Source organism: Thalassophryne amazonica, chromosome 16, assembly GCF_902500255.1.
Source record: "Thalassophryne amazonica chromosome 16, fThaAma1.1, whole genome shotgun sequence".
NCBI classification, from domain to species: Eukaryota; Metazoa; Chordata; class Actinopteri; order Batrachoidiformes; family Batrachoididae; genus Thalassophryne; species Thalassophryne amazonica.
The window spans coordinates 7,420,104-7,445,332 of record NC_047118.1 but is presented as its reverse complement, the minus strand read 5'-3'; the positions used below and the strand labels follow the sequence as shown (position 1 = coordinate 7,445,332).

At 41.9% G+C, this 25,229-nt stretch overlaps 1 protein-coding gene across 1 annotated transcript in view; it reads left to right on the top strand.

The window, feature by feature from the left end:
- The first annotated feature begins 19,226 nt into the window (after positions 1-19,226).
- arhgap23a (Rho GTPase activating protein 23a) overlaps positions 19,227-25,229 on the top strand; it is a 201,235-nt gene continuing 195,232 nt past the window's right edge. Inside the window, exon 1 of the mRNA XM_034189548.1 lies at positions 19,227-19,454. Within this exon, the coding sequence (XP_034045439.1) occupies positions 19,446-19,454 (9 nt within the window). The 5' untranslated portion in view covers positions 19,227-19,445. The remainder of the gene's footprint in view (positions 19,455-25,229) is intronic.

The window sequence follows — 25,229 nt, the reverse complement described above, 5'->3', positions numbered from 1 at the left end:
TCGCAATCCCTGAACATCTTCACTACAGGGAAAGTCTTCCAGTCGTCAGTCACCCGGGCTTATCTCGTTCATAGGTGGATCATAATGTTGATGATTTTGTACAACATATCCAGGAGTGGCTACACTATTAGGTTGGATTCTCTACAGTGGACGTGGCATGGTTTGTCATTCATGGTGATTTTCCAGATAAGCAAAGAGACTGAGGCACAGTTGGGGTTTGAATCAAAGACCTTGCTGAGAAGTACAAGTAATAGCTGCTACCCCATCATATAATCATGAAGTACTACTGATTTATTAATCATATTTCACTACAACCTGATTCACGTTCTGGCATAGTTTCATATGACATCAGTAATTCAGTGGACACACTCTGGTGAATTCTACTGTTGGAATATGATCTACTCCATTTCTGTTAAATGTCTTCAGTTCTAATTTTCTTAATTTTTGTGTTTGTGGCAGATTCCTTTTTTTATGTGAATAGTTTGAGTCTGCCAGTTTTCTGCACACACGTTTTTTTTTTTTTTTTTGTGTGTGTGTGTTATTAGTGTTCACTGAATCATCTTGCTAAATCTACCATAGCCATCTAGTGGAAACTTAATCCACTGGGGTGAAAATTTGCACATTTGAATTTCCTCCAATCAAATTTGTGATCATGGGTTTCGTGATCAATACAAACCTGAGTCAATGACCACTGGTGCACGTAATCATGAGTCCAACTTGTCAACTAAAACAAAAATAATTAAACGAGGAAGTTGCCCGTAAGGTCAGGGACACAGTAGATTTTTAACTGTCAGCCTGTTTTATTTTCACCAAAGGTCAACTTCCCAAATGAATAAACTGTTTGAGCAGCTTTTCTTGTCATCTAAGTGGGCTCATATGCCCACTTAGATGACAAGAAAAGTTATGGTTCTTCAGTTTTAAGATATGAAAGTTTGCCAGGAGGTCCGAATTTCTCCTAAGTGCAATTTACATTTGTGAATAAAATGATCAATCCTCACTTGGGTTTGAAAAACTGAATGTCTTAACAGGGTTGACATGATCAAAGTCAGCCATTTGATCCTGGATCTTTTAAGTAACTTCAAGGATTCTTTGTCCAAGATGACCTGCAATGTGCATCGTCTTAGTCCACCCAGCTGTCAATGGTCATCAGTCTTGGCTGGGGAAGTAATTTCCAATGGATTGGTGCCCAACCCAGGGGGACCTGGAGGCTGTAGTCCACTTCATGGTTTGATATCCAGGGATAAGCGTCAGCTTGCAGGCTTCAAAGTCAAAATGAAGACTCGTGTCCTGAAGTCAACCCAACCGAAGAGGTATTTTCTGATGCTCTGCATGCAAACTTTCTTCTCGAGATTTTAATTTGTACTGAGCCTTTGTGATAAGGATTTCAAGGAAGCATTTTTTTTTTCAATTACTTAAGCCACAACTCCTGATTTTGTTAGATATGAGGAATTTTTTTTTTTTTTTATATATACATATTACCATTATGCAACCGCAACTTGAGTGACAATTTCAGGGCCGTATATAGGAATGGGAAAGGGGGGGTTCAAATCCTTGAGTTGGGTGTCCAGTGGGCCACAGGGCCCCCGGTGGGGTCAAGGGATGACCTCGGGGGGGCGAAGACCCCGAAGCAGAAGCTTTTTGAGGATTTCGAGGGGGAAAAAGCTACATAAATTTCATTTGAAACCCAAAATGTATCATTTTAGGAAATACATTTTTATATACAAATAGTTCTTGCTTTGGATTGGATCAGTTGCCATAAGAACCACCCAGGAAGAACCAAGGTAACATTAATGCAAACTTTATACCTGCCTGTCGGTTGCATCATTCGCATTCGTCGCAATTTGGCGACCTTGTTTAACTCACGAAATTCGCATAATAAATCCCACGCGAATATTTGCACCTTTACAGTATTTGCAACAGGAAGGAGAAGCTCCCTTTATTTCTCAGCTTATACATACAAACATGTTTTTACAAACCAGACAAGTGTAATTGTGTGTCTACATGGTATTTACAAGCCTACTAATCTGTTTGATATCAGAGGAGGATAGAGACCAGGGAGCAAAAACTCTCAACCCCCATGGGAAACGTTTGTCTAGCAGTTTCCCCTTTCATCACTTAAGGGATTACTCTGGCAGAGGAAATTGAAACTTGAGGGTGTGTGATAATAGCTGTGTAACAGTTAGTGCTTGTTGCTTATTATCAATGAAAAGAAAATACTCGTACATAACGTTGATATCCAGATCAGAAAAAAATCAGCAGAATTCTTGGGGGGTCGGTTGAACCCCCCTGAACCCCCTCTATATATGGGCATGCGTTTGATTATTTGAGATTGGATCATGTAATTTATAATTCTGAGGGCTGAACAGCAAGCATTTTTAAAGTTTGACCTCTGTAATTCTTCATTGACCCCTACTTGGCAACAGCTGCCACCCTGGGATGTCTATCATACATTTTTGTGTGGGCCATGATACACTGAGGCTGGATTCTTGCATGTCGTTTCTTCCCCTTAAGTGGTACCGAAAACCTGCTTGGCCCATGGACTAAAAGGCTTTGTGCTTTCTATCCTCACTGGTGGTTTAGTGTTGGAAGTGCACTTGAGCAAGATTGGCAAAAATTATGGAATCACCGGCCTCGGAGGATGTTCATTCAGTTGTTTAATTTTGTAGAAAAAAAGCAGATCACAGACATGACACAAAACTAAAGTCATTTCAAATGGCAACTTTCTGGCTTTAAGAAACACTATAAGAAATCAAGAAAAAAGATTGTGGCAGTCAGTAAATACTTTTTTAGACCAAGCAGAGGGAAAAAAAATATGGACTCACTCAATTCTGAGGAATAAATTATGGAATCACCCTGTAAATTTTCATCCCCAAAACTAACACCTGCATCAAATCAGATCTGCTCGTTAGTCTGCATCTAAAAAGGAGTGATCACACCTTGGAGAGCTGTTGCACCAAGTGGACTGACATGAATCATGGCTCCAACACGAGAGATGTCAATTGAAACATGGGAAGGTTGTTAAAGGCAAACATACTGGTAGACCAAGGAAGACATCAAAGTGTCAACACAGAAAACTTAAAGCAATATGTCTCAAAAATCAAAAATGCACAACAAAACAAATGAGGAACGAATGGCAGGAAACTGGAGTCATCGTCTGTGACCAAACTGTAAGAAACCGCCTAAAGGAAATGGGATTTACATACAGAAAAGCTAAACGAAGGCCATCATTAACACCTAAACAGAAAAAAAAACAAGGTTACAATGGGCTAAGGAAAAGCAATCGTGGACTGTGGATGACTGGATAAAAGTCATATTCAGTGATGAATCTCAAATCTGCATTGGGCAAGGTGATGATGCTGCAACTTTTGTTTGGTGCCGTTCCAATGAGATTTATAAAGATGACTGCCTGAAGAGAACATGTAAATTTCCACAGTCATTGATGATATGGGGCTGCATGTCAGGTAAAGGCACTGGGGAGATGGCTGTCATTACATCATCAATAAATGCACAAGTTTACATTGATATTTTGGACACTTTTCTTATCCCATCAATTGAAAGGATGTTTGGGGATGATGAAATCATTTTTCAAGATGATAATGCATCTTGCCATAGAGTAAAAACTGTGAAAACATTCCTTGCAAAAAGACACACAGGGTTAATGTCATGGCCTGCAAATAGTCCGGATCTTAATCCAATTGAAAATCTTTGGCGGAAGTTGAAGAAAATGGTCCATGACAAGGCTCCAACCTGCAAAGCTGATCTGGCAACAGCAATCAGAGAAAGTTGGAGCCAGATTGATGAAGAGTACTGTTTGTCACTCATTAAGTCCATGCCTCAGAGACTGCAAGCTGTTATAAAAGCCAGAGGTGGTGCAAAAAAATACTAGTGATGTGTTGGAGCGTTCTTTTGTTTTTCATGATTCCATAATTTTTTCCTCAGAATTGAGTAATTCCATATTTTTTTCCCTCTGCTTTGTCTAAAAAAGTAACCGCTACTGACTGCCACAATTTTTTTTTTCTTGATTTCTTATAGTGTGTCTTAAAGCCAGAAAGTTGCCATTTGAAATGACTTTAGTTTTGTGTCGTGTCTGTGATCTGCTTTTTTTTCTACAAAATTAAACAACTGAATGAACATCCTCCGAGGCCGGTGATTCCATAATTTTTGCCAGGGGTTGTAGTATGATTTCTGTGAATGTATGAATTTGAAAAAAAAAAATAATCGAATGGATAGGAATTACTTATAATAAAATGTGCAAAGGCCTTAATTTTATGTTTTCTTACACAAATGGACGCACAAGTTTGAAGTTGTCGATCAAGGATGCGGGAGCTATGCTTGTGTGAGATTATGCACTGCAAAAAAACAAAAAAAACAAATCGCCTGTCAGTCTCAACTGAGGGCATAAACTCTGAAAGCCACTCTGGCTCTCTATTAGCGGGTGGGGAGGGGCTTCCGAACTCCTCCGATCTTTGCCGATGTCGGGCAGCCCGCTGCGTGTAAGGTGATTTCCGAAATCTACAGCATCCGTCCGTGACTTTGTAATTTTTTTTTTTAAGTCTTCATCATGGTGGACATTTTGGTGTTGATGTTTTTCGCCATCATGGGGCTGGTTTTCTTGTCCTACATCATCTACATGCTGTGATGACGCGCCTTCTGTCCGTCATGGACGCGGCGGTAAGACCGTGTCACGTAACGTCGAGATATGAGCCAAAATAAACGTGAGAAAACGTTTAGGAGCGATAAATATCAGATTTAATTTTGGTTAGGCTTAGGCGATATTATTCATTAAAAAAAAAATGGCAGTTAATATTTTCTGTGCTGCAAACTAACGAATCTTCACGTTATTAATTAGCCGGATGATTGATGCGTTCATTTTTATATCTGGTTCACAAATTGCTTTAAAATAATTTAAAAACGCATCCGTTTTTAAACAACTTAAGACTAATTCAAATATGTACTTTAAAATCCGGACAATTGGCTAAAATGGTTTACCCAAAGGTGGTTTGTTTAAACCAGTTTAAAATAGAGGTGGGCGGATCGATCCTAATATCGATACCAACGCTGGTATTGATATTGAATAATCCTCATGTAAAAAGATCGATACTCAAGCTTTTTTTCTCTCCCACACGCACTGACTGCTGCGCACACAGATTCATCAAAGCCTACTCTCTGTCTGTAAGAGCAGCGCTGCGCTGTGTCACACAACACGGAGCAGCGCACCCTAGTATTGTGGTTTGTCAGCCCTCTACCTCAGGAGATTTTGTTTTAAGTTGTGTTGAGTAATATTTTCTTAAACGTATTTTGTTGTCACGTACAATGTTTGGTGAAATTCTGCCCTAGGTCTTTTGGATCCTTTGGATCTGTGAAGCTTAAATATGAAAAAGTATCAGTATCGATATCGGCGATACTGGGCCTGTATTTACTTGGTATTGGATCAATACCAAAATTCCCAGTATCGCCCACCTCTAGTTTAAAACCAGTTCAGAACAGGTAATATCTGGCATAAAATCTATTTAATCCAGTCTATGAATCACATATGATGGTTTAAAGGGGTCTTATTGTCCACCATGTCAACAAGCTTATACAGGTTATCAGGTCAGGTTGGGCCAGATCTGAGGCCACGCATGGTGCCACCGATCGCCACATCCACTACACTTGGGAACCACCTCCATGGCAACTATCCAGGCAGACAACGGCTCCATCCTTACCTCTTGAAAGTAACTATCTGTTTACCAGAGCCATGTGAGAGATTGCCATTGGTCTTTTCCAGCCATTGGGGTCCTTGGCACTTGGGTATCTGAGTCATGCCCTGGAAAACGTACCACATGGCCAAAATGTCAGAGTTGATGTTCCCTCACAATGCAAGTGATACTCATCATCTGTGTCTCCCTAAGTAACCATTTCTTTGACACAAAGTTATTCCAGTGGAACACATGGATCCTCCAAAGAGACGAAGAACCAAAGACATCCAGTTGTTGCCTGAGGTCACTGGTTAACACACCTGTCCCATGGACAAGTGGATTTCAGAATTAGCATTCAAAGTCATTCCAGCAGACCCCAAGGATCCTCCAAAGAGACCAAGAGCCAAAGACATGGACAAATGGATTTCAGAATGAGTGTTGAGGATCTGGAGCTCTCTGATCCATGTTGTTCAATCTGGATTTAACTGCAGGCTTTGTTTGTAGGCGACAGCACATACTAGTTGGAATTAATAAAAAATAAACAGAAAACAGAGAAAAAAAATGCAAGTATTGATCTGGATAGCGTACTGGCCTATTGCAGAAGCACAAAAATCAAAGAGAACCAGCAACACAGACAAAAAAAAAAAACGCAACACTTCTTACACCTATTCAGTGTTCTACAACCAGACTGATCTGTGCCCATTGTGGTTGAGGGGTTAGTCAACCTAATAGATCACCATAAAATAAACCAAGGTGATCAGGTAGTGTAGGTTGTTAGGTTTAATTCAAGGGGTTTAACAAAAATATCATGATAACCAAATCATACTTACATGTGGCCAATATGTTTTCCTATTGTTTATGTAAATGCTTGAGGCCAGCTGTCATCTTTTTCAGGAGGAGGAGCTGGGGTGGAGCCATAGAAGGGTCCAACAACAGACTGGTGGGATGTGAGAGGCGATCCAGCTCAGAGGAACCAGACGCCAGACGTTTCCAGTTGCACTCTGTCATCATTTCTGCCTGTCCCTCGTTGAGTCAGTTTGGCCTTGGATCCGTGTCCCTTCCCTCACGCGCCTGTCAGCAGTAAACCGTATACGGTGTTTTCTAAAGGCTGTTCATGATCCTGTTTCTCTTTCTCCAGGAGAAGCGTTACTTCTAATGAAGTCCACTTGATCTGCACTTTTCTCCTTCATATATAAATCATGTTCATTTACTGAGTCAGTGTTGTTAAATAAAAATGACTGCAAAACTCAGTTGCTTCTTCATCAGCATTTAACACAAGACTTTCCGTGCATGTAGAAGTAGAATATTTACCATTTTTGTTGCATTACAACCTGTAATTAAAAGCATAATTGGCGGGATTGTGCAATTTTGTGCAAACGATGATCTCACAAATCCTCTGTGGGTGAACACGTAACACATTGCTGGATAAAGTGCATCCAGAAAGTACTTGTATTCACAGTGCTGCACTTACTCTACATCATATGTTACAGCCTTATTCCAAAATGGATGAAATTTTTGTTTTTTTCCCCCTCAAAATTCTTTACACAATACCCATAATAACAATGTTAAAAAAGCTTTTATGAGAGTTAAGCAAATTTATTAAAAATAAAAACTAACAACTCATATATGAAGCTCAAAACTGAGCTCTGATGCATCCTGTTTCCACTGATCATCCTTGAGATGTTTCTACAGCTTAATTGGAGTCCACCTGGGGTAAATTCAGTTGATTGGACATGATTTGGAAAGACACACAACCTGTCTACATCTAAGGTCCCACAGTTGACAGTCATGTCAGAGCACAAACCAAGCATGAAGTCAGAGGAATTGTTTCTAGACCTCCGAGACAGGATTGTCTCGAGGCACAAATCTGGGGAAGGGTACAGAAACCGTTCTGCTGCTTTGAAGGCCCCAATGAGCACAGTGGCTTCCATCATCCATAAATGGAAGAAATACAGATCCACCAGGACTCTTCATAGAGCTGGCCGCCCGTTTAAACTGAGCGATCACATGACAAGGGCCTCAGTCAGGGAGGTGACCAAGAGCCCGTTGATCACTCTCAGAGCTCCAGCATTCCTCTGTGGAGAGAGAGGAACCTTCCAGGATAAACATCTCTGCAGCACTCCACCTTGGCCCATGTGATTAGGCACATGAACAATAGTGGATCACATATTTCCTCCAGGGGACACACAAAAAACCCACTCTGGTTTATATACCTGGGACTCTCCACCTTTTGGTTTTTAGAACTGAAGTAGCCTTTCGGATGAGAGGTGAAGCGTCTTCACGAAACTTAAAGAAGTCTAGTCGTCCTTTATCAAGCTCCAGAGACGTGTTCCTGCATACATGTTGCTGCATACGTAAAGTATTCCTGCATACATAACCTGTCGTGTGAGTGGTATCTGAAGAGAAAGTAAATCCAACTCAAGCCGGATTGCCAACTCCAGTCTGAACGGGGTCTAATATTTTGAGGGTTGTCACCTCATGTAAGGACAGACTTGATCTCTAACATATCTTTTACACCAACAGTCACATGTTGGCCTGGTGGAGGGAGCAGCCATCTGCAGGAGTAGGAAATTAATGCTGCTGCCATTCCTGCAGGTGGCGCTGTTTGTCTGCAGTAGGCTACAAGTAATCAACTGATTGTAAATTCCTGGTGTCCTGATGTGGAGCAGGTCATTACAAGAATCAGAACAACAGCAATGCTAGTATATTAACAGTCAAAGTATGATAGTTCTTCCAGTCTTGGTATGATCTGGTTTCTAGCTCACCAGTGTCCAGTTTGGAGTTTGCATGCTCTCCCATTTATTCAGGGTTTTCTTCCCAGGTGCTTTATTTCTCTTTGTACATATGCAGTTGTGTCAGAAAGGACGTCTTGCATTAAAAACCTCTGCCAAATCAAATTTGCAGCTCATAAAAATCAGGTGTATAGAAGTATATTTGAGTGGTAGAAAGACCCCTAACTTATAATAGGTATATATTTTTACTGGAGGCCATTACATATGGCCATCGGGTATTACGAAGGCTTTGCGTCTGTCTTTCTGTCTGTGCTCAGCATAAGTCCAGTCGTGTTACAGCTAGATTCTTCAAGTTTACAGGGAACATTCTTGGGACACAGACCTTAGATAAGTTCAAAGATGGTTAACCGCGATGTATTTTAAGAGGTTAAAAAGTCAGATTCTTTTTCAATCTGTTCATTTTTGTTTATGAGTGGCGGGCGTGACAGCCAATCAGAGTAGAGTTGCACCATGACGTCAGTTGCTAGTCTCTCAGATCGCTTTGTTTTGTGTGTAACTACTATATCCTCTTTGTCATATATTATGCAAAAACTAGCAAGAAATAAACACTTCTAAAACTAAAAATGCTGTTTTTGTAATCTGATAACACTTCTGGAGTCATTTACAAGACATTTTGCAGGTGTTAGCATGCATGCTAACTTCCGCTAACTCAAAGCTATGGAGTTAAATTTGTCCCAATACCTGCATATACACAAGTTGTGATGTATAAATATTCCTTGATTTGCACAGCTTCCACTCTTAAAATGTAAATACTGTTTTTGATTGATTGATAGAGGAGCTTTATCATTAAACAACTGCAAATTAAGAAGAACGCGATGCTCATATTTTAGCATGTTCGTATTTTAGCATTGTGTTATATTTAGATATGTTAGCACATCCATACATCTAATAGGTAGATATTTTTGACAGGTAGGAAAATCTGGTGGGACACCACTTCTACATCAAGGTAGATGTGGACATGATTAGCTGTAGTGAGCCTGACGGAGTGACATCACAGGTTTAGCATTGCTAGAATGGACATATTCAGAAAAAGAATGTATACTAATTATGAAATTGAGAAATTCTAAATTAGTGCAATTTATTCCCCAAAAGGAGGAAAAAAGTGTGTGTGTGTGTGTGTGTATGTATATATATATATATATATATATATATATATATATATATATATATACGAGGTCCGTGATGAAAAAAGCGGTCCTTTTTATTTTTTTCAAAAAATAAATGGATTTGATTCATATGTTTTTACGTCAGACATGCTTAAACCCTCGTGCGCATGCGTGAGTTTTTTCACGCGTCGGTGACGTCATTCGCCTGTGGGCAGGCCTTGAGTGAGGAGTGCTCCACCTCGCCCGTCGGAATATCTTTGTCTGAATAGCTGCTGCGGACGGCGCGCGTTGCTTTATCAAACATTTTTCTGGACCTGTGAGGAATATCCGAGTGGACACTATTCGAGAAATTAAGCTGGTTTTCGGTGAAAAGTTTAACGGCTGATGAGAGATTATGGGGTGTTTCTGTCGCTGTAAGGACTTCCCACGGAGCGGGACGTTGCGCAGCGCTTCCAGGCGCCATCGTCGGCCTGTTTCGACCTGAATACATTCTAATTTAAGGCTTAATTCACCCAGGACGTCGTGAGAGAACAGAGAAGATTCAGAAGAGGCCGGCATGAGGACTTTATGCGGACATTCCACTGTTTAAGGACATTTTTTTTGCGCGGAAATTCACCGAGTCGTTTCTGTGACGACTCGGCGAATCTGTGTGCGCCGCGACAGGAAAAACACCTCCGTGTTGAAAACCATTTGTAAAATTCAGGCGGCTTTTGATGGCTTTCAACAAGTGAGTAACTGAGACATTGTTTAACAGCTTGGGCATGTTCCAACTTGCCCGTTAAGGTTTCCAACGGAGGTGTTTTTCCTGTCGCGACCCCCCACGGTCGGGTCCAGCCCGACATGCGACTCTGCCCGCACGTTCTTTCATTACAAAATGTCCGTTAACAATGGAATGTCTGAATAAACTCCTCATGCCGACTTCTTCTGAAAGTTCTCTGTTCTCTGACAACTTCCTGGCTCAACAGAGCCTGAAATGTGGAAGTTTTCAACTTGAAACGGCGAGACGCTGCCGCCTCAAAGCGCAGATCGCTGTCAGGCGCCGTGGGCCGTCCTTACGGCGACACTACCAGACCAAAATCTCTCATCAGCCCTTAAAATTTTTACCGAAAACCAGCTGAATTTATCGAATGGTGTCCACTCAGTTGTGCCTTACAGGTTTTGAAATTTTGATCAAACAAAGCAGCAGTCTCTGAGCCATTCCTAAATAATGAAAAAATTGAGGAGAGGGTGGGTGACTCCTCACTCAAAGACTGCCCACAGGCGAATGACGTAACCGACAGGCGTGAAAAAACTCTGGCATGCCCACGAGGGTTCAAGCATGTCTGATGTAATCACACGTGATTCAAATCCATATGGTTTTTGAAAAAAATAATAAGGTCCGTTACTTTTATCACAGACCTCGTATATATACAGTAGTGTTCAGAATAATAGTAGTGCTATGTAACTAAAAAGATTAATCCAGGTTTTGAGTATATTTGTTATTGTTACATGGGAAACAAGGTACCAGTAGATTCAATAGATTCTCACAAATCCAACAAGACCAAGCATTCATGATGAGTGACGCCGGTAACGCGTTACTCTAATCTGACCACTTTTTTTTAGTAACGAGTAATCTAACGCGTTAATCTTTCCAAATCAGTAATCAGATTAAAGTTACTTCTCCATGTCACTGTGCGTTACTATTATTTTTTCATTGTGGGTCGATAGCAGCATTAAACTTGTTCCGTGGGCAGGGAGTTGGGGTTTGACTGAACTGCACACTTTAAGCGAGCTGTGAGCTTTTCAGCTGCTCGACTCGTCCTCACCTCTTAAAGCGCAGTGAAAACAGCACACCTGCACTGAGCTTTACAAAGACGTTTTTATACTTTTTTCCTCCTTTATTTAGAGCTGAGCTGAGCTGCTCCGTATCGTCTCATTAAAAACAGCTGATCCTCCGCGACGCGTCAACAACTAACACTATTTTCCACTCAAATGCACCTAAACTCTCTTTCTGAGGACCACATGATGTGAAAACGCAATAAAACTTTCTTACCTGTAAATCTGGTCATGTTTTCTGCATAAATAAATGTTATCCATTCTTTGTGCTCAAACGCCAAAGCAGGGGCGAATCCAGATGGAATGGGGGCGTGGGGCAGGGATGTGCCCCCCTCACAACACCCCTAGATTAAAGGTCCAGTTTTGAAGCCGTTTTTTACTACAACTACTAATATTGCTTAAAATAATAATCATTTCGACAAGTAAAATGTTTAGAGAGAATTTAAATGTTAGAAAAATGTTAGAATTTAATAGTCGCATTTATAAACAATGTAGGTTTGAAATTGCAAGTTTTACTGTTACAGTGCTGTCAACAGTTAAATATGAGGTCAAGAAAGAGGTCTTTATTTTACTTTTATAAAACAAGTATTTATTTTCATTGAAGTCAAGAAAGGGTGACTATAAAGTGAGTTTTGGCAAAACAGGTATCATTGTCATGATGACGTGGGTTGTTGTCAGCAGCTGGGGAAAGTAACTAAAAAAGTAACTAGTAATCTAACTTAGTTACTTTTACAATTGAGTAATCAGTAAAGTAACTAAGTTACTTTTTCAAGGAGTAATCAGTAATCAGTAATTGGATTACTTTTTCAAAGTAACTGTGGCAACACTGTTCATGATATGCACACTCTTAAGGCTATGAAATTGGGCTATTAGTAAAAAAAAAAAGTAGAAAAGGGGGTGTTCACAATAATAGTAGCATCTGCTGTTGACGCTACAAACTCAAAACTATTATGTTCAAACTGCTTTTTTAGCAATCCTGTGAATCACTAAACTAGTATTTAGTTGTATAACCACAGTTTTTCATGATTTCTTCACATCTACGAGGCATGGAGTCAACCAGCTTGTGGCACCTTTCAGCTGTAATTCCACTCCAAGATTCTTTAACAACATTCCACAATTCATTCACATTTCTTGGTTTTGCTTCAGAAACAGCTTTTTTGATGTCACCCCACAAGTTCTCAATTGGATTTAGGTCCGGGGATTAGGCAGGCCACTCCAAAACATTAATTTTGTTGGTTTGGAACCAAGATTTTGCTCGTTTATTAGTGTGCTTGGGGTCATTGTCTTGTTGAAACACCAATTTCAAGGGCATGTCCTCTTCAGCATAAGGCAACATGACCTCTTCAAGTATTTTGACATGTCCAAAAACTGATCCATGATACTTGGTATGCGATATATAGGCCCAACACCATAGTAGGAGAAACATGCCCATATCATGATGTTTGCACCACCATGCTTCACTGTCTTCACTGTGAACTGTGGCTTGAATTCAGAGTTTGGGGATCGTCTCACAAACTGTCTGCGGCCCTTGGACCCAAAATGAACAATTTTACTCTCATCAGTCCACAAAATATTCCTCCATTTCTCTTTAGGCCAGTTGATGTGTTCTTTGGCAAATTGTAACCTCTTGTGCACGTCTTTTATTTAACAGAGGGACTTTGCGGGGGATTCTTGCAAATAAATTAGCTTCACACAGGCGTCTTCTAACTGTCACAGCACTTACAGGTAACTCCAGACTGTCTTCATCATCCTGGAGCTGATCAATGGGTGAGCCTTTGCCATTCTGGTTATTCTTCTATCCATTTTGATGGTTGTTTTCTGTTTTCTTCCACGCGTACACTTTCGTACATTTGCTAGTTTGCTGTTGGCTAGTGGCTGTTGTAGTTCTGGAATGCACCAGATAGTAATAATATAATCGCTGCCCAAGCATTTATGATGTGGATGTCATTAAATATATGTTATGTAATCTAAGTAGGTGCTATGGTAGTACTATATATACTTCATGTCATGGCCCAGTCAGTAAAATGGCTAAATGCTATCTTCCAGCTAAACTAAACATGCTAGCTAAACATGCGCAGTATCTGATTTGGAAATGAACATGTCAAGATTGTTTTCATGTGAATAATGTTTTTTAATTGGGAAACATCAGGCTGGAACCCAGTTAGAGATTTTGATTAAAGAATTTAGCATTGAATCTGTAATTTTACACATTGTGTGCAATTAGCGCCATGTTAATAGAATTTTTTTTTTCAACCACTTGCTAGTGTAATGCTAGCATTGATAAAATTCAGAACGATTTAAAGGAATAGTATTAAAAATGAGAAAACAAGAAAAATAATTGGAATCATGTTTTTTGTTCTTTCTTACAAACACTATTTTCTTCACATGAATTTTGACTTTTCACAATAATGTTATATGTCTGAAAGCAAGTTCTAATTTAAAATAACTGATCTTACGCTTTTGTCAGGTTAATTGCATAAAAATTGTGAAGGTCTAGGAGCTGTAAAATTGCCCTTTGATTAAGTATTGCCTTTAGAAATATGTTCTTATGTTGACAGTATCCCCCAGGAAGATTTAGAGGACTTGTCCAAGGATTGGGAAATGTGGGATGTGCTGCTTGGTCTACTGCCACTGCAACTACGACCAGAACAACAGCAAAAATGAACTAGACCTGCCAGCAGGTACACACAGGGTTAAATCCTTGTATGCAGATCTAATTTACCTTCATATCTGTTCAATCAAGTATTCTACCAAATAGGAGCAACACTGATAGAAATATTTTCTTTGTGGTACACATGAAGGTCAGAGGTGATTGGGCAATGGATTGAGTTGAACATTTTTATATATGAGAGTCAATCACAATATCAGTCACTTCTTCTGAATAAGGTTTAACCTGAACCCCCCCCCCCCCTTATTGGGGAATAGCGTTCAGAAACAAAACTTCCTTGGGAATTTTGATTATAGCAAGGGATCTCAAGCACACCAGACTCAGTGTGGTGAATGTCCTTGCACATAGTTCTGCAGCTCATATACGTGTTTGCCACATCAAAATTCCTCATGCAATACTACAGCTTTTCTCTTGGCACCCTGTCAAAAGCTTTCTTTAAGCCCACAAACAATGCAACTCCTTCTGGCCTTCTCTCCACTTTTTCATCAGCACTCTCTGAAAGCAAATGTTACATCTGCAGTGCTCAGTCTGCGCAATTTAAAACTATTAATACTGAAAATGATCAAAATTCTCCTTTGAGTATTGCTGCTCTTTGATGGATAAGTTGTTGAGATATGAATTTCATGCTTTTCTATGCATATAATTTCAGATTATTGCTTCCACACTTGTGGCACCAACTTGTGACTGACTAATATGAAATTTGGCATTCGGTGTTTTGTTCATTTTTCTGTGTGATTGGCCCATGTTTCATGTTTATTGGACTTAATCATCATAATGACATAAACATGTGAGTGTCCATTGAATGTATGTGCAGGTTGTGGCATAGATAGCAATAGTGGCCATCACCTTTGGTCACTTCTTAGTGTCGAAGTGTCACAGCCAAACAGTAAAGGCAGTGTCTTACTGGGCTGCGACAGCCTGTGAACGGCATCTGTGAGGAAATTTGTGCCGTTTGGCAACCGTCCCCTCGCCTCAGTCGCGTGGCGGTGCCCACACTTTGCTTGAATTTTGAATTTCTGCGTCGTCAAATCATCAGGTGGACACCTCGTACCTCTCAGCACATCGTCTCTGTAACTCAGAATGTGCGCAACATGTGAGACAACTTGTGTGTGGTTGACACACACTTTCCCTTTTATATGATTGGAGAGGAACAGCGCTTCTGGAAGTGGCTGAACACTCCAGCAGCCTCCAGCCACCCCGCTCTGCAGTCGGCCGGCAGCCACCCGACGTGCACAAGCATGTGCATGAGCAAGCTGGATATGTCCTGTCCAGCCACAGACGAGCTGCAGAGACCGGATCGGATTCATTGTGTTTATTTATTTATATATATATTTTTCTGAGGAAGGAAGTGGAAATTAAGTGTAATGCTCCTGGTCAGTGCACACCCGCTGTGCACGCCGTGCTGGATGGACGATGTCAGCACTCTGGCTTTATTCTTTTATTTTATTTTTATCGAGCTCTTCCAAAGGATCACGGCCACCCGTCTTGTCTGCCACAGCAGAGCAGCGCCATCTCTTGGAGCTCAGTTCGGGACGACCAATTCTGTGAGATTCCACATGAGAAAGTTATTGCCTTTTTGCCTGTTTTTGCATGATGTTGCGTCTCCGCCTCCTCTCCACCACTCATGTGTTAGTGAGATACTAGCCTAAGACAGGAAGCACCAGGAGCCTAAAGACTTTGGACCTCTGTTCTCCTGCCAAGATATCAGCATTGCCAAACACATCTGTACAGGGATTTCATGACTACATAAGTTCTTCCTAGTGTCTCACAGTCTCAAAGGTGGAGGACCCAGAGACATGACAGTCACTACTGAGATAAGTGAATGTCTCTTCAAGTTCAACACTTCCACCACATACAGATACACCTTTGATCAGTAAGTCCAGAAAGTTATTGATCCCAGACAAATGGAAACCCAAACAGCCTGACTCCTCGCTCACTTCGATCACAGCATTGTCCTCAAAGTCAAGGTCAGTAACTGTCTAGTCATCAAAGCTGCTGGTTTCCATGACCTTACCCAACACCCAGTTGATGCAAGCATTGAAAAGTGTAGGAGACAGAACACATCCCTGAGGAACACCAGATTTTACTAGGAAAAATTCTCATATTCTGCCCCTGCAGTGCACAGCACTCACTGGCTAATTGTGATGTCCAGCGATGTCTTGGCGTTTCCGAGAATTCTCAGGATGTCTCAGAGAGCAGCCCGGTTAACCGACTCAAACACTTTGTGAAAATCAACATAGGCTACAAAAAAAAAAGCACCGTCGATAATCACGCTTGTGTTCAGTGAGTAGTTACAGAACTAGGACGCGGTTGATTGGTGACTTCTTGGCCGTGATATATGTCCATCTCTCTCAAAATGCACAGATGAGGATTTCGCACAAACACTAAATGTTAAACCTTGAGCATTTTAAAAAGTTTTCTACTTTCTAAAAACCCATGGCACCGTGTACGTTCCTCAAACAATGAGTTAAAGACTCTCCCACATGAGTGCAGGCAGAGCCACTGTTGGAAATAATTGGAATTCCTTCGTTGATAGTATAATCTACCACTCTCGACGTTACAGTACACCCACTGTGTCTGTCTCAGCGCGCACGTGTGTGTGTGTGTGTGTGTGTGTGTGTCTGTGTGTGTGTGTGTGTGTGTGTGTGTGTGTGTGTGTGTGTGTGTGTGTGTGTGTGTGTGTGTGTGTGTGTGTCTGCGTGCTCTCGTACTCATCTTACTTCAAACAGCACCTTTGGCCAGATCAATTGGCACTGCAGAGCTCTGCATCGATGGTGGTGTTCATTTGAGAGAGAAAAGAGAAAGACGCATCGATGGTGGACTGTGGAATGATGGGGTGGTGATTCCGCGTTTGCTGTTCCTCAATTGTTTGACCTTGTTGTGCTGCTGCATTCCATGACCCTCCCCTTCGCTCATAGCTCATCATAGTGCTCCTCGATAGAATATCGGATCATGTCACAGCTATGTTATGTGTCCGTTGAATCAAAATAAGCCAGAACAGGTGCGCTTATGTCTTTCGGCTCCAGAGACTTTGGGTTTCCACAAACAGAGTAGCCAGTCGCCATACTGTGGAACATTTAAAGAGTTGATTATTTCTTTAAAATTACAATAAACATCTGGAATAATTCATTTGAACTTTTCGGCCCCAGATAAGCTGAGAAAGCTGCAACAATATGTGTCCAAAATGCAGCATCGCTATTTTTCTAGTGCTGTTGTAATACATCAGAAAAACATCATAAGACCAACTTAAAGCTACAGTGTGTAGGATTTGTGGGCGTGTATTAGCGTAAATTGAATATCGCATTAATAACCGTCGGTCCATTAGTGTATAATTACGTGGAACAATGATTCAGTGTTTTTCATAGGCTTAGATTGATCCCTTCATATCGACATGGGAGTCGGCCTCCTTATGGAGACCACCATGTTGCACCGCCTTGTTGATACAGTAGCCCAAAAGGGACACGTCTACTCTACGTTTTGCATTTTGCAGTGCAGCTGGAAGACTGATGGAAAAAAAAGAGGATGAATCAGTGGTTGGTGAGTGTATCATAAAAAGCAGTGCAGCAGAAGAGTGCATAAAAATCCTTTAGTTTTCCACAAACCAAATTCATTTACCTTTCCATAACACACACACACACATGCAATATCTCCGCACCCTCGCAATAGCTGGTCAACACACTTTGGGAACCACTGATATAGTCATTCATAGGTAGATACATAAATCATTTTCACTGACAGCAGGAATGTTTGCTCTTGGCTGCATCCGTGATGCCATGCACTGCCTTGGCACCCAGGCAACTGTTCTGTCCCCGCCTCTCAAAATAACCATCTATCTGCTGCAGACAGATGGAGAGTGGGCGTGTCCCATGGCCTTCGTATGGGCTGGATTGTGCACAGAGAAACATACCACATGGACAAAACTTGAAACTGACGCTCCCTGACAATGCAAGTGTGATGGGGGCCAGCAGGAGGCGCTGTGCAATAGCAGTCAATAGGTCTTACCTCCCTCGACTGCTAAAGGATACGCTGGCTACTCAGGCTACAGCCCGGTTTTTAGGTTTTTAGCCAACTGGTCAGTTTCCTCCCATGCCGGAGATCTCAAATTCGCGTCCCGAAGGGAGCGACGGGGAGGAAACACAACAGAAACACAACAAAGATGAAAGAGAACCCCTCATTTGATACAAAATCATTACAGTGTTACCCAAGAAGAAACTGCTAACATCCCCCCTCTGTGGCACCTGTAAACTAATGCGAAGGTTCCTAGAATGGCACCGAAACACAACTGGAGGCGGAATATTTGGACAAGAGGGAGAGATGTGATATAAACAGAGCAAAAGGACAAGAAGGTAATAGTGTGCATGGGGGGCAGGGGGGCTGTTCTTAGCAGTGGCCTTCGGCGGTTTGAGTTCCTGTTGTTACGGGGTGGGAGTTCCCCTCTGTGGGGAAACGACAGAGGATGTATTTTTGCCTCACTGACCAAGAATGCCCGGGACTCGAGGTCTTTCCTCTTCTTGTGTGTTTCATATAAGCATGTGCTAAGCGTAGCATGCTGGTAGCGTGGCGAGCACGGTGGAAAACGTTCGGTACGGGAGCACCGGGATGCCCGCTTATCCACACCCATCAATCCATCCATCCCACCACCGGAGGACTACACGTCCCAAACTGCTCCCCCCATCACAATAGGAGGCGGGGGCCGTAAATCCTGCCGACCAATAGGTTTGTGTCTGAGGTGCTGTGGCACAGCAGCTGTTGTCAATGGCAACAGAGGTTTTGAGGGAAGCATGAGCTGGACAGCTGGTAGAAGGTCGCTCAGCGTTCTGCCGGGACTCACGTGGTTGATTGCCAACCAATCTCTTCCACCCGCCCTCCTCTTGTCCGCGCTCCCTCGCTCTCATTTGCTCATTCTGGCTCTCTTCTGTGACAACGGGGGGGGGGGGGGGGGGGGGGGACATGGGCAGAGAGGAGGGAAGTGCTGACGGAGGGAGTGAAGGAGGGAAGGAGGCAAGGGGTGAGCTTACACAGGGAACTAGTGAAAGAGGTTGTGAACAAAATCGCAGAGCGGGAGTCCCGCCGCGGTGCCGGTTTTCAAGGAGAATCCTCACGCACGCCCTATTCACCCTCTGACCTCCATCTGGAGACGAGAGGACGAGAGGACAAGGAAGGATCCGGCTTAGCTTGGATGTATTAGACTGTCACCCTGGGAGACAGGAAGACGGAGGTTTAAGAGGAGAGAGGAGTCATGTCTCTCTGGAGAGGCACGGCGGTCAGCTGTGTGAGGAGAGCCAGACTGGTTTGCTGAAGCAGGAAGCGGAACGAAACAAGTGGGCAAGCCTGAGGTATTGTGCCATGCCTGGGAACCGGAGGAGGGAGGAGGCTCACTGAAACCATGGACCAGGTGAGGATGGAGGGTTGGTGTGGTTTACATCACTTGCACCTTGCACAACCTCACATCTATGACACAAAGCACACAGCCACTCCTAGCAATCTCTCCTCAGTGTCCGTAGCCGGTGCAGCATGCTGCCGACGCGCTGCTACGTGCTCTGAGGGAGACGACCATGAAAGCGCTGCCGGCAAGAAACGGACTCCTTGGAAGGATGACACGCCTCAAACACACCGGTTTGTCTCAGATAGCAGACTTCAAGTTCAACATTTGCAGGAGTACAGAGGAAGGTCAGGATAGAAACAACATGTGATAAAAGGGGCGTGGCTACATTTGGTGGGTTGTTAACAGCCATCAGGGATGCAGTTGACATCCTGGTCCAGTTTCAGGGAAGAGCTGGGAGGTTTGCTGTGTGGATCAACGCTGAGATATCATGCAACAGACAGGGCTGCCCAGAGGAGCGAGCGTTCTGCTTTGTGACACGGGGTGCTTATGTCACAAAGCGTCATCCACAGATCAACATGTTTAATTGGTAAGCGTGCCACACCTGTGACAGGAGGTGTCTGTTTGATCAGTTTCATTCAGCAAGGTGTCAGTAAAGGCATCATTTGTGGTATTTACTAGCATAGCACTGCAGGTGTCAGCTAGTTTGAAATTCTACAAAAGGGGAAACTGCTAACGAAGGATAATGAATTAAAAAACAAACAAACAAGCACATCCTCTGAAGTGATGCATCCCAAAATAACCCCATTATCAGGTCTCTAACGGTGCACGTTGCCACGCAGTGTACAAATATGAAATATTCTCAGGCTGGACCATATCGCACTTCTGCTGTTGTGCAAGACCTCCAGAAGTGTGCAAAGTAATGGTTCACATATGGAAGCGTTTTTCAAATTGCTAAACTTTCTATGCATGTCAGGATAATTAAACCATAACCATAAACCAGTTAAGAGAAAGTTAGGTTATGTGCATCATCTGAGACACCAGGTTTAAAGCCTCATCTTGAAAGGAGGAGTGTGCACGCTCTTCCAAAAATGGTGGTCACTTTTGGAAGTGCAACATATTCTAAGTTTGTCCATACTCGAACACTGCGCGGAATACATAATATTAACAGTCAACCTGGAAGATCCGTTTAGTTCAATAAAAGAAACAGCTAGCTGGTGGTAGCATGATAGGGGGAAAGCTGAATTTTTTTATGTTAATACGTAATTAAATTCAGACCACTTTATGTATTAATTAATTATTATTAATTATGTATTGTTAATAATAAATTGCAGACAGTGTTTATCACTTTTGACATTTACAATTTTATTTTATAATAATTTATATTTTCAACATTTATCAGTTAATTTTTTGTTACTTATACCCTTGAGGTTACTTCCTTAAAATGCTAAATTTTTATTTTTGTTGTTGTTGTCAATGATGAACGATGAACATAAGACTCTATTTTAATCACATTATTTTTATTCATCTGACAATGTGTTGATTACTCCATTTTTTATCATTTGATGTTTTTATTATTGTTATTTCCGAGCCTGTTGCTTTAAATGGAAAGAAGCTGCTGCTTTGCCATGCAAATAACACAAAGCCGGTCTTTTACAGAGCAGAAGCCCAAATATGAACTTCTGTAACATATGTTACAGTCGTCAGAAACAACCCATTTCAGGCTTGTATTAGCTTATAGCAGGGGCGTGTCTACATGTTTAGTCATAGAACTTTGAGAGTATGTAACATGAATCTTTGGCCATATTTTGGCACTTTTTGAATCGATTGTTTCCCAGTGCTGACCATAATCCCTCTAACTCATCACAGCAACATGACAAACAAAAGAACATGATGCACACTAACTGGTGAAAAGTTTAGCGTTTGTGTTATAGCACAGTAAAGATGGCGCTACTTGCCGAGCGATAGTTTAAAAATGGCGCATTTGTTATGGACGTCTTTTCTCTCCCATCTTGCATAATAATGACAAGCTGAGCAGTTAATAATCTGCAGTGCTTTTGTGTCACCTTTGGGTATCGTCGAAAACACAGCCATGGACCATGTACTAGGTCCTTTGTAGAAGGTTTGGCCAATGGAAAACTGAAAAACGTGGGTTGGGTCAAGTTGTGGAGGTACTCAGCAGTAGAAAAGCACCATTTGACTGGAAAAAGTAGATTCAGTGAATTTGCACAACATGACCCCTTTAAAGGTTGACGGGAGGCAGTCGGTTATTGGCAGTTGAGGAAAGATTAAATTTAGAGGAGAAGGAGAAGGGGTCCAAGACGTACATCTTACTCCCTCTCCTGAAGTGGAAGTGATCCTAGCATCAGGTTTTAGTTGAGGAGGAGGCGTGTGTGTGTGGGGGGGGGTTACAGGGCCCAGCACTTCCTTTAACTGAATTATGTATTTGATCCATGAGCGGAGTGTCTCCTGCCTGTGTTCGTCCACTCAGGTCTGGGTAACGTTAGCCCCTCAGTGCAGCAGAGATGATGTCACCGTTGCTGCCCGCCAGACTGTGTGTGTGTGTGTGTGTGTGTGTGTGTGTGTGTGTGTGTGTGTGTGTGTGTGTGTGTGCGCGCGCGCGCGCACGCTTTACACATTTAGCTGTTTCTTTCTTAATCTTATTACTCGCACGTATTACCAGGTGTGTTGTTTTGAAGAACACATTAATGCCCCGCCTGCAGGTCGCTGCCTCAGTGTTACAGTCTACCTGTTCACATTCTGCATACAAAACAACAAACAAAAAAACAAGTGGTATTGCATACAGCGCAGAGGAAAGGAAAACTCTTCACCGGCCAGTGCGGTGAAATGCTGACGGGGTTTGGCCTTGGTGCAGTACTGAAGCCACGTCAGTGTCATCTTAGACGAATCATATCGTGATGTAATTGCAAAATATGATTACAGCGCTTCCTGTTCAACACATCAGTTTACAGTAGTGCCAAAGTGGCCGTGAAACTTTATCTCTGCCACTTTCATCCCACAGTGTTATATGGTCTCTTCAGCCTCGATATAAAATCACATCCACAAGCATTTGGACATTGACTCCAGTCAGCGTAGTGTAGACTTTAATGTTCCTTTACACTTACTTTAGACATGTCAGGGGATGGATACATGTACATTTCTATGGTCCTGAATGGTGCATCTGTCTGGAAGAGGCAGTTCTGAAAAACTGAGTGAGCGTGCAAGAGCGAGGCTAGTGAGGGAAGCCATCAAGACACTGACAGTCATGACACTTCTGAGGGAGGTATCAGTGGCTGTGACTGTCAATAGTTCCAACTACTGTACTTATAGACCTGACTGTGCAGCGTGTCTTTGACATTATGAGCTTCCTGTCACTGTGACTGCGTTCACATGCACTAAGATCACTGTCGAGTGGAAACACAGACAAGTGTTGTTTACTATAGTAAAGTAGCGCATCACCTTTGTAAGTAGTTCTTTCTTTCCTTTTCCTGTGCAGGACAGTAGTTCTTTCTTTCCTTTTCCTGTGCAGCACATCAAATCAAATCAAATCAATTTATTTATATAGCGCCAAATCACAACAAACAGTTGCCCCAAGGCGCTTTATATTGTAAGGCAAGGCCATACAATAATTATGTAAAACCCCAACGGTCAAAACGACCCCCTGTGAGCAAGCACTTGGCAACAGTGGGAAGGAAAAACTCCCTTTTAACAGGAAGAAACCTCCAGCAGAACCAGGCTCAGGGAGGGGCAGTCTTCTGCTGGGACTGGTTGGGGCTGAGGGAGAGAACCAAGAAAAAGACATGCTGTGGAGGGGAGCAGAGATCAATCACTAATGATTAAATGCAGAGTGGTGCATACAGAGCAAAAAGAGAAAGAAACACTCAGTGCATCATGGGAACCCCCCAGCAGTCTAACTCTATAGCAGCATAACTAAGGGATGGTTCAGGGTCACCTGATCCAGCCCTAACTATAAGCTTTAGCAAAAAGGAAAGTTTTAAGCCTAATCTTAAAAGTAGAGAGGGTGTCTGTCTCCCTGATCCGAATTGGGAGCTGGTTCCACAGGAGAGGAGCCTGAAAGCTGAAGGCTCTGCCTCCCATTCCACTCTTAAAAACCCTAGGAACTACAAGTAAGCCTGCAGTCTGACAGCGAAGCGCTCTATTGGGGTGATATGGTACTATGAGGTCCCTAAGATAAGATGGGACCTGATTATTCAAAACCTATAAGTAAGAAGAAGAATTTTAATTCTATTCTAGAATTAACAGGAAGCCAATGAAGAGAGGCCAATATGGGTGAGATATGCTCTCTCCTTCTAGTCCCCGTCAGTACTCTAGCTGCAGCATTTTGAATTAACTGAAGGCTTTCAGGGAACTTTTTAGGACAACCTGATAAAATGAATTACAATAGTCCAGCCTAGAGGAAATAAATGCATGAATTAGTTTTTCACGCATCACTCTGAGACAAGAGCTTTCTAATTTTTAGAGATATTGCCGCAAATGCAAAAAAAGCAGTCCTACATATTTGTTTAAAATGCACATTGAATGACATATCCTGATCAAAATGACTCCAAGATTTTCTCACAGTATTACTAGAGGTCAGGGTAATGCCATCCAGAGTAAGGATCTGGTTAGACACCATGTCTCTAAGATTTGTGGGGCCAAGTACAATAACGTCAGTTTTATCTGAGTTTAAAAGCAAGAAATTAGAGGTCATCCATGTTCTTTATGTCTGTAGACAATCCTAGCCGTTTAGCTAATTGGTGTGTGTCCTCTGGCTTCATGGATTAGATAAAGCTGGGTATCATCTGCGTAACAATGAAAATTTAAGCAATGCCGTCTAATAATACTGCCTAAGGGAAGCATGTATAAAGTGAATAAAATTGGTCCTAGCACAGAACCTTGTGGAACTCCATAATTAACCTTAATCTGTGAAGAGATATCCCATTTACATGAACAAATTGTAATCTATTAGATAAATATGATTCAAACCACCGCAAGCGCAGTGGCCTTTAATACCTATGGCATGCTCTAATCTCTGTAATAAAATTTTATGGTCACAGTATCAAAAGCAGCACTGAGGTCTAACAGAACAAGCACAGAGATGAGTCCACTGTCTGAGGCCATAAGAAGATCATTGTAACCTTCACTAATGCGTTTCTGTACTATGATGAATTCTAAACCCTGACTGAAACTCTTCAAATAGACCATTCCTCTGTAGATGATCAGTTAGCTGTTTTACAACTACCCTTTCAAGAATTTTTGAGAGAAAAGGAAGGTTTGGAGATTGGCCTATAATTAGCTAAGATAGCTGGGTCAAGTGATGGCTTTTAAGTAATGGTTTAATTACTGCCACCTTAAAAGCCTGTGGTACATAGCCAACTAATAAAGATAGACTGATCATATTTAAGACCGAAGCAATTAATTAATGGTAGGGCTTCCTTGAGCAGCCTTGTAGGAATGGGGTCTAATAGACATGTTGATGGTTTGGAGGAAGTAACTATGAAATAACTCAGACAGAACAATCGGAGAGAAAGAGGGTCTAACCAAATACCGGCATCACTGAAAGCAGCCAAAGAGAACGATATGTCTTTGGGATGGTTATGAGTAATTTTTTGTCTAATAGTTAAAATTTTATTAGCAAAGAAAGCATGAAGTCATTACTAGTTAAAGGTTAAAGGAATACTCGGTTCAATAGAGCTCTGACTCTTTGTCAGCCTGGCTACAGTGCTGAAAAGAAACCTGGGGTTGTTCTTATTTTCTTTCAATTATGATGAGTAGTAAGATGTTCCTAGCTTTACGGAGGGCTTTTTTATAGAGCAACAGACTCTTTTTCCAGGCTAAGTGAAGATC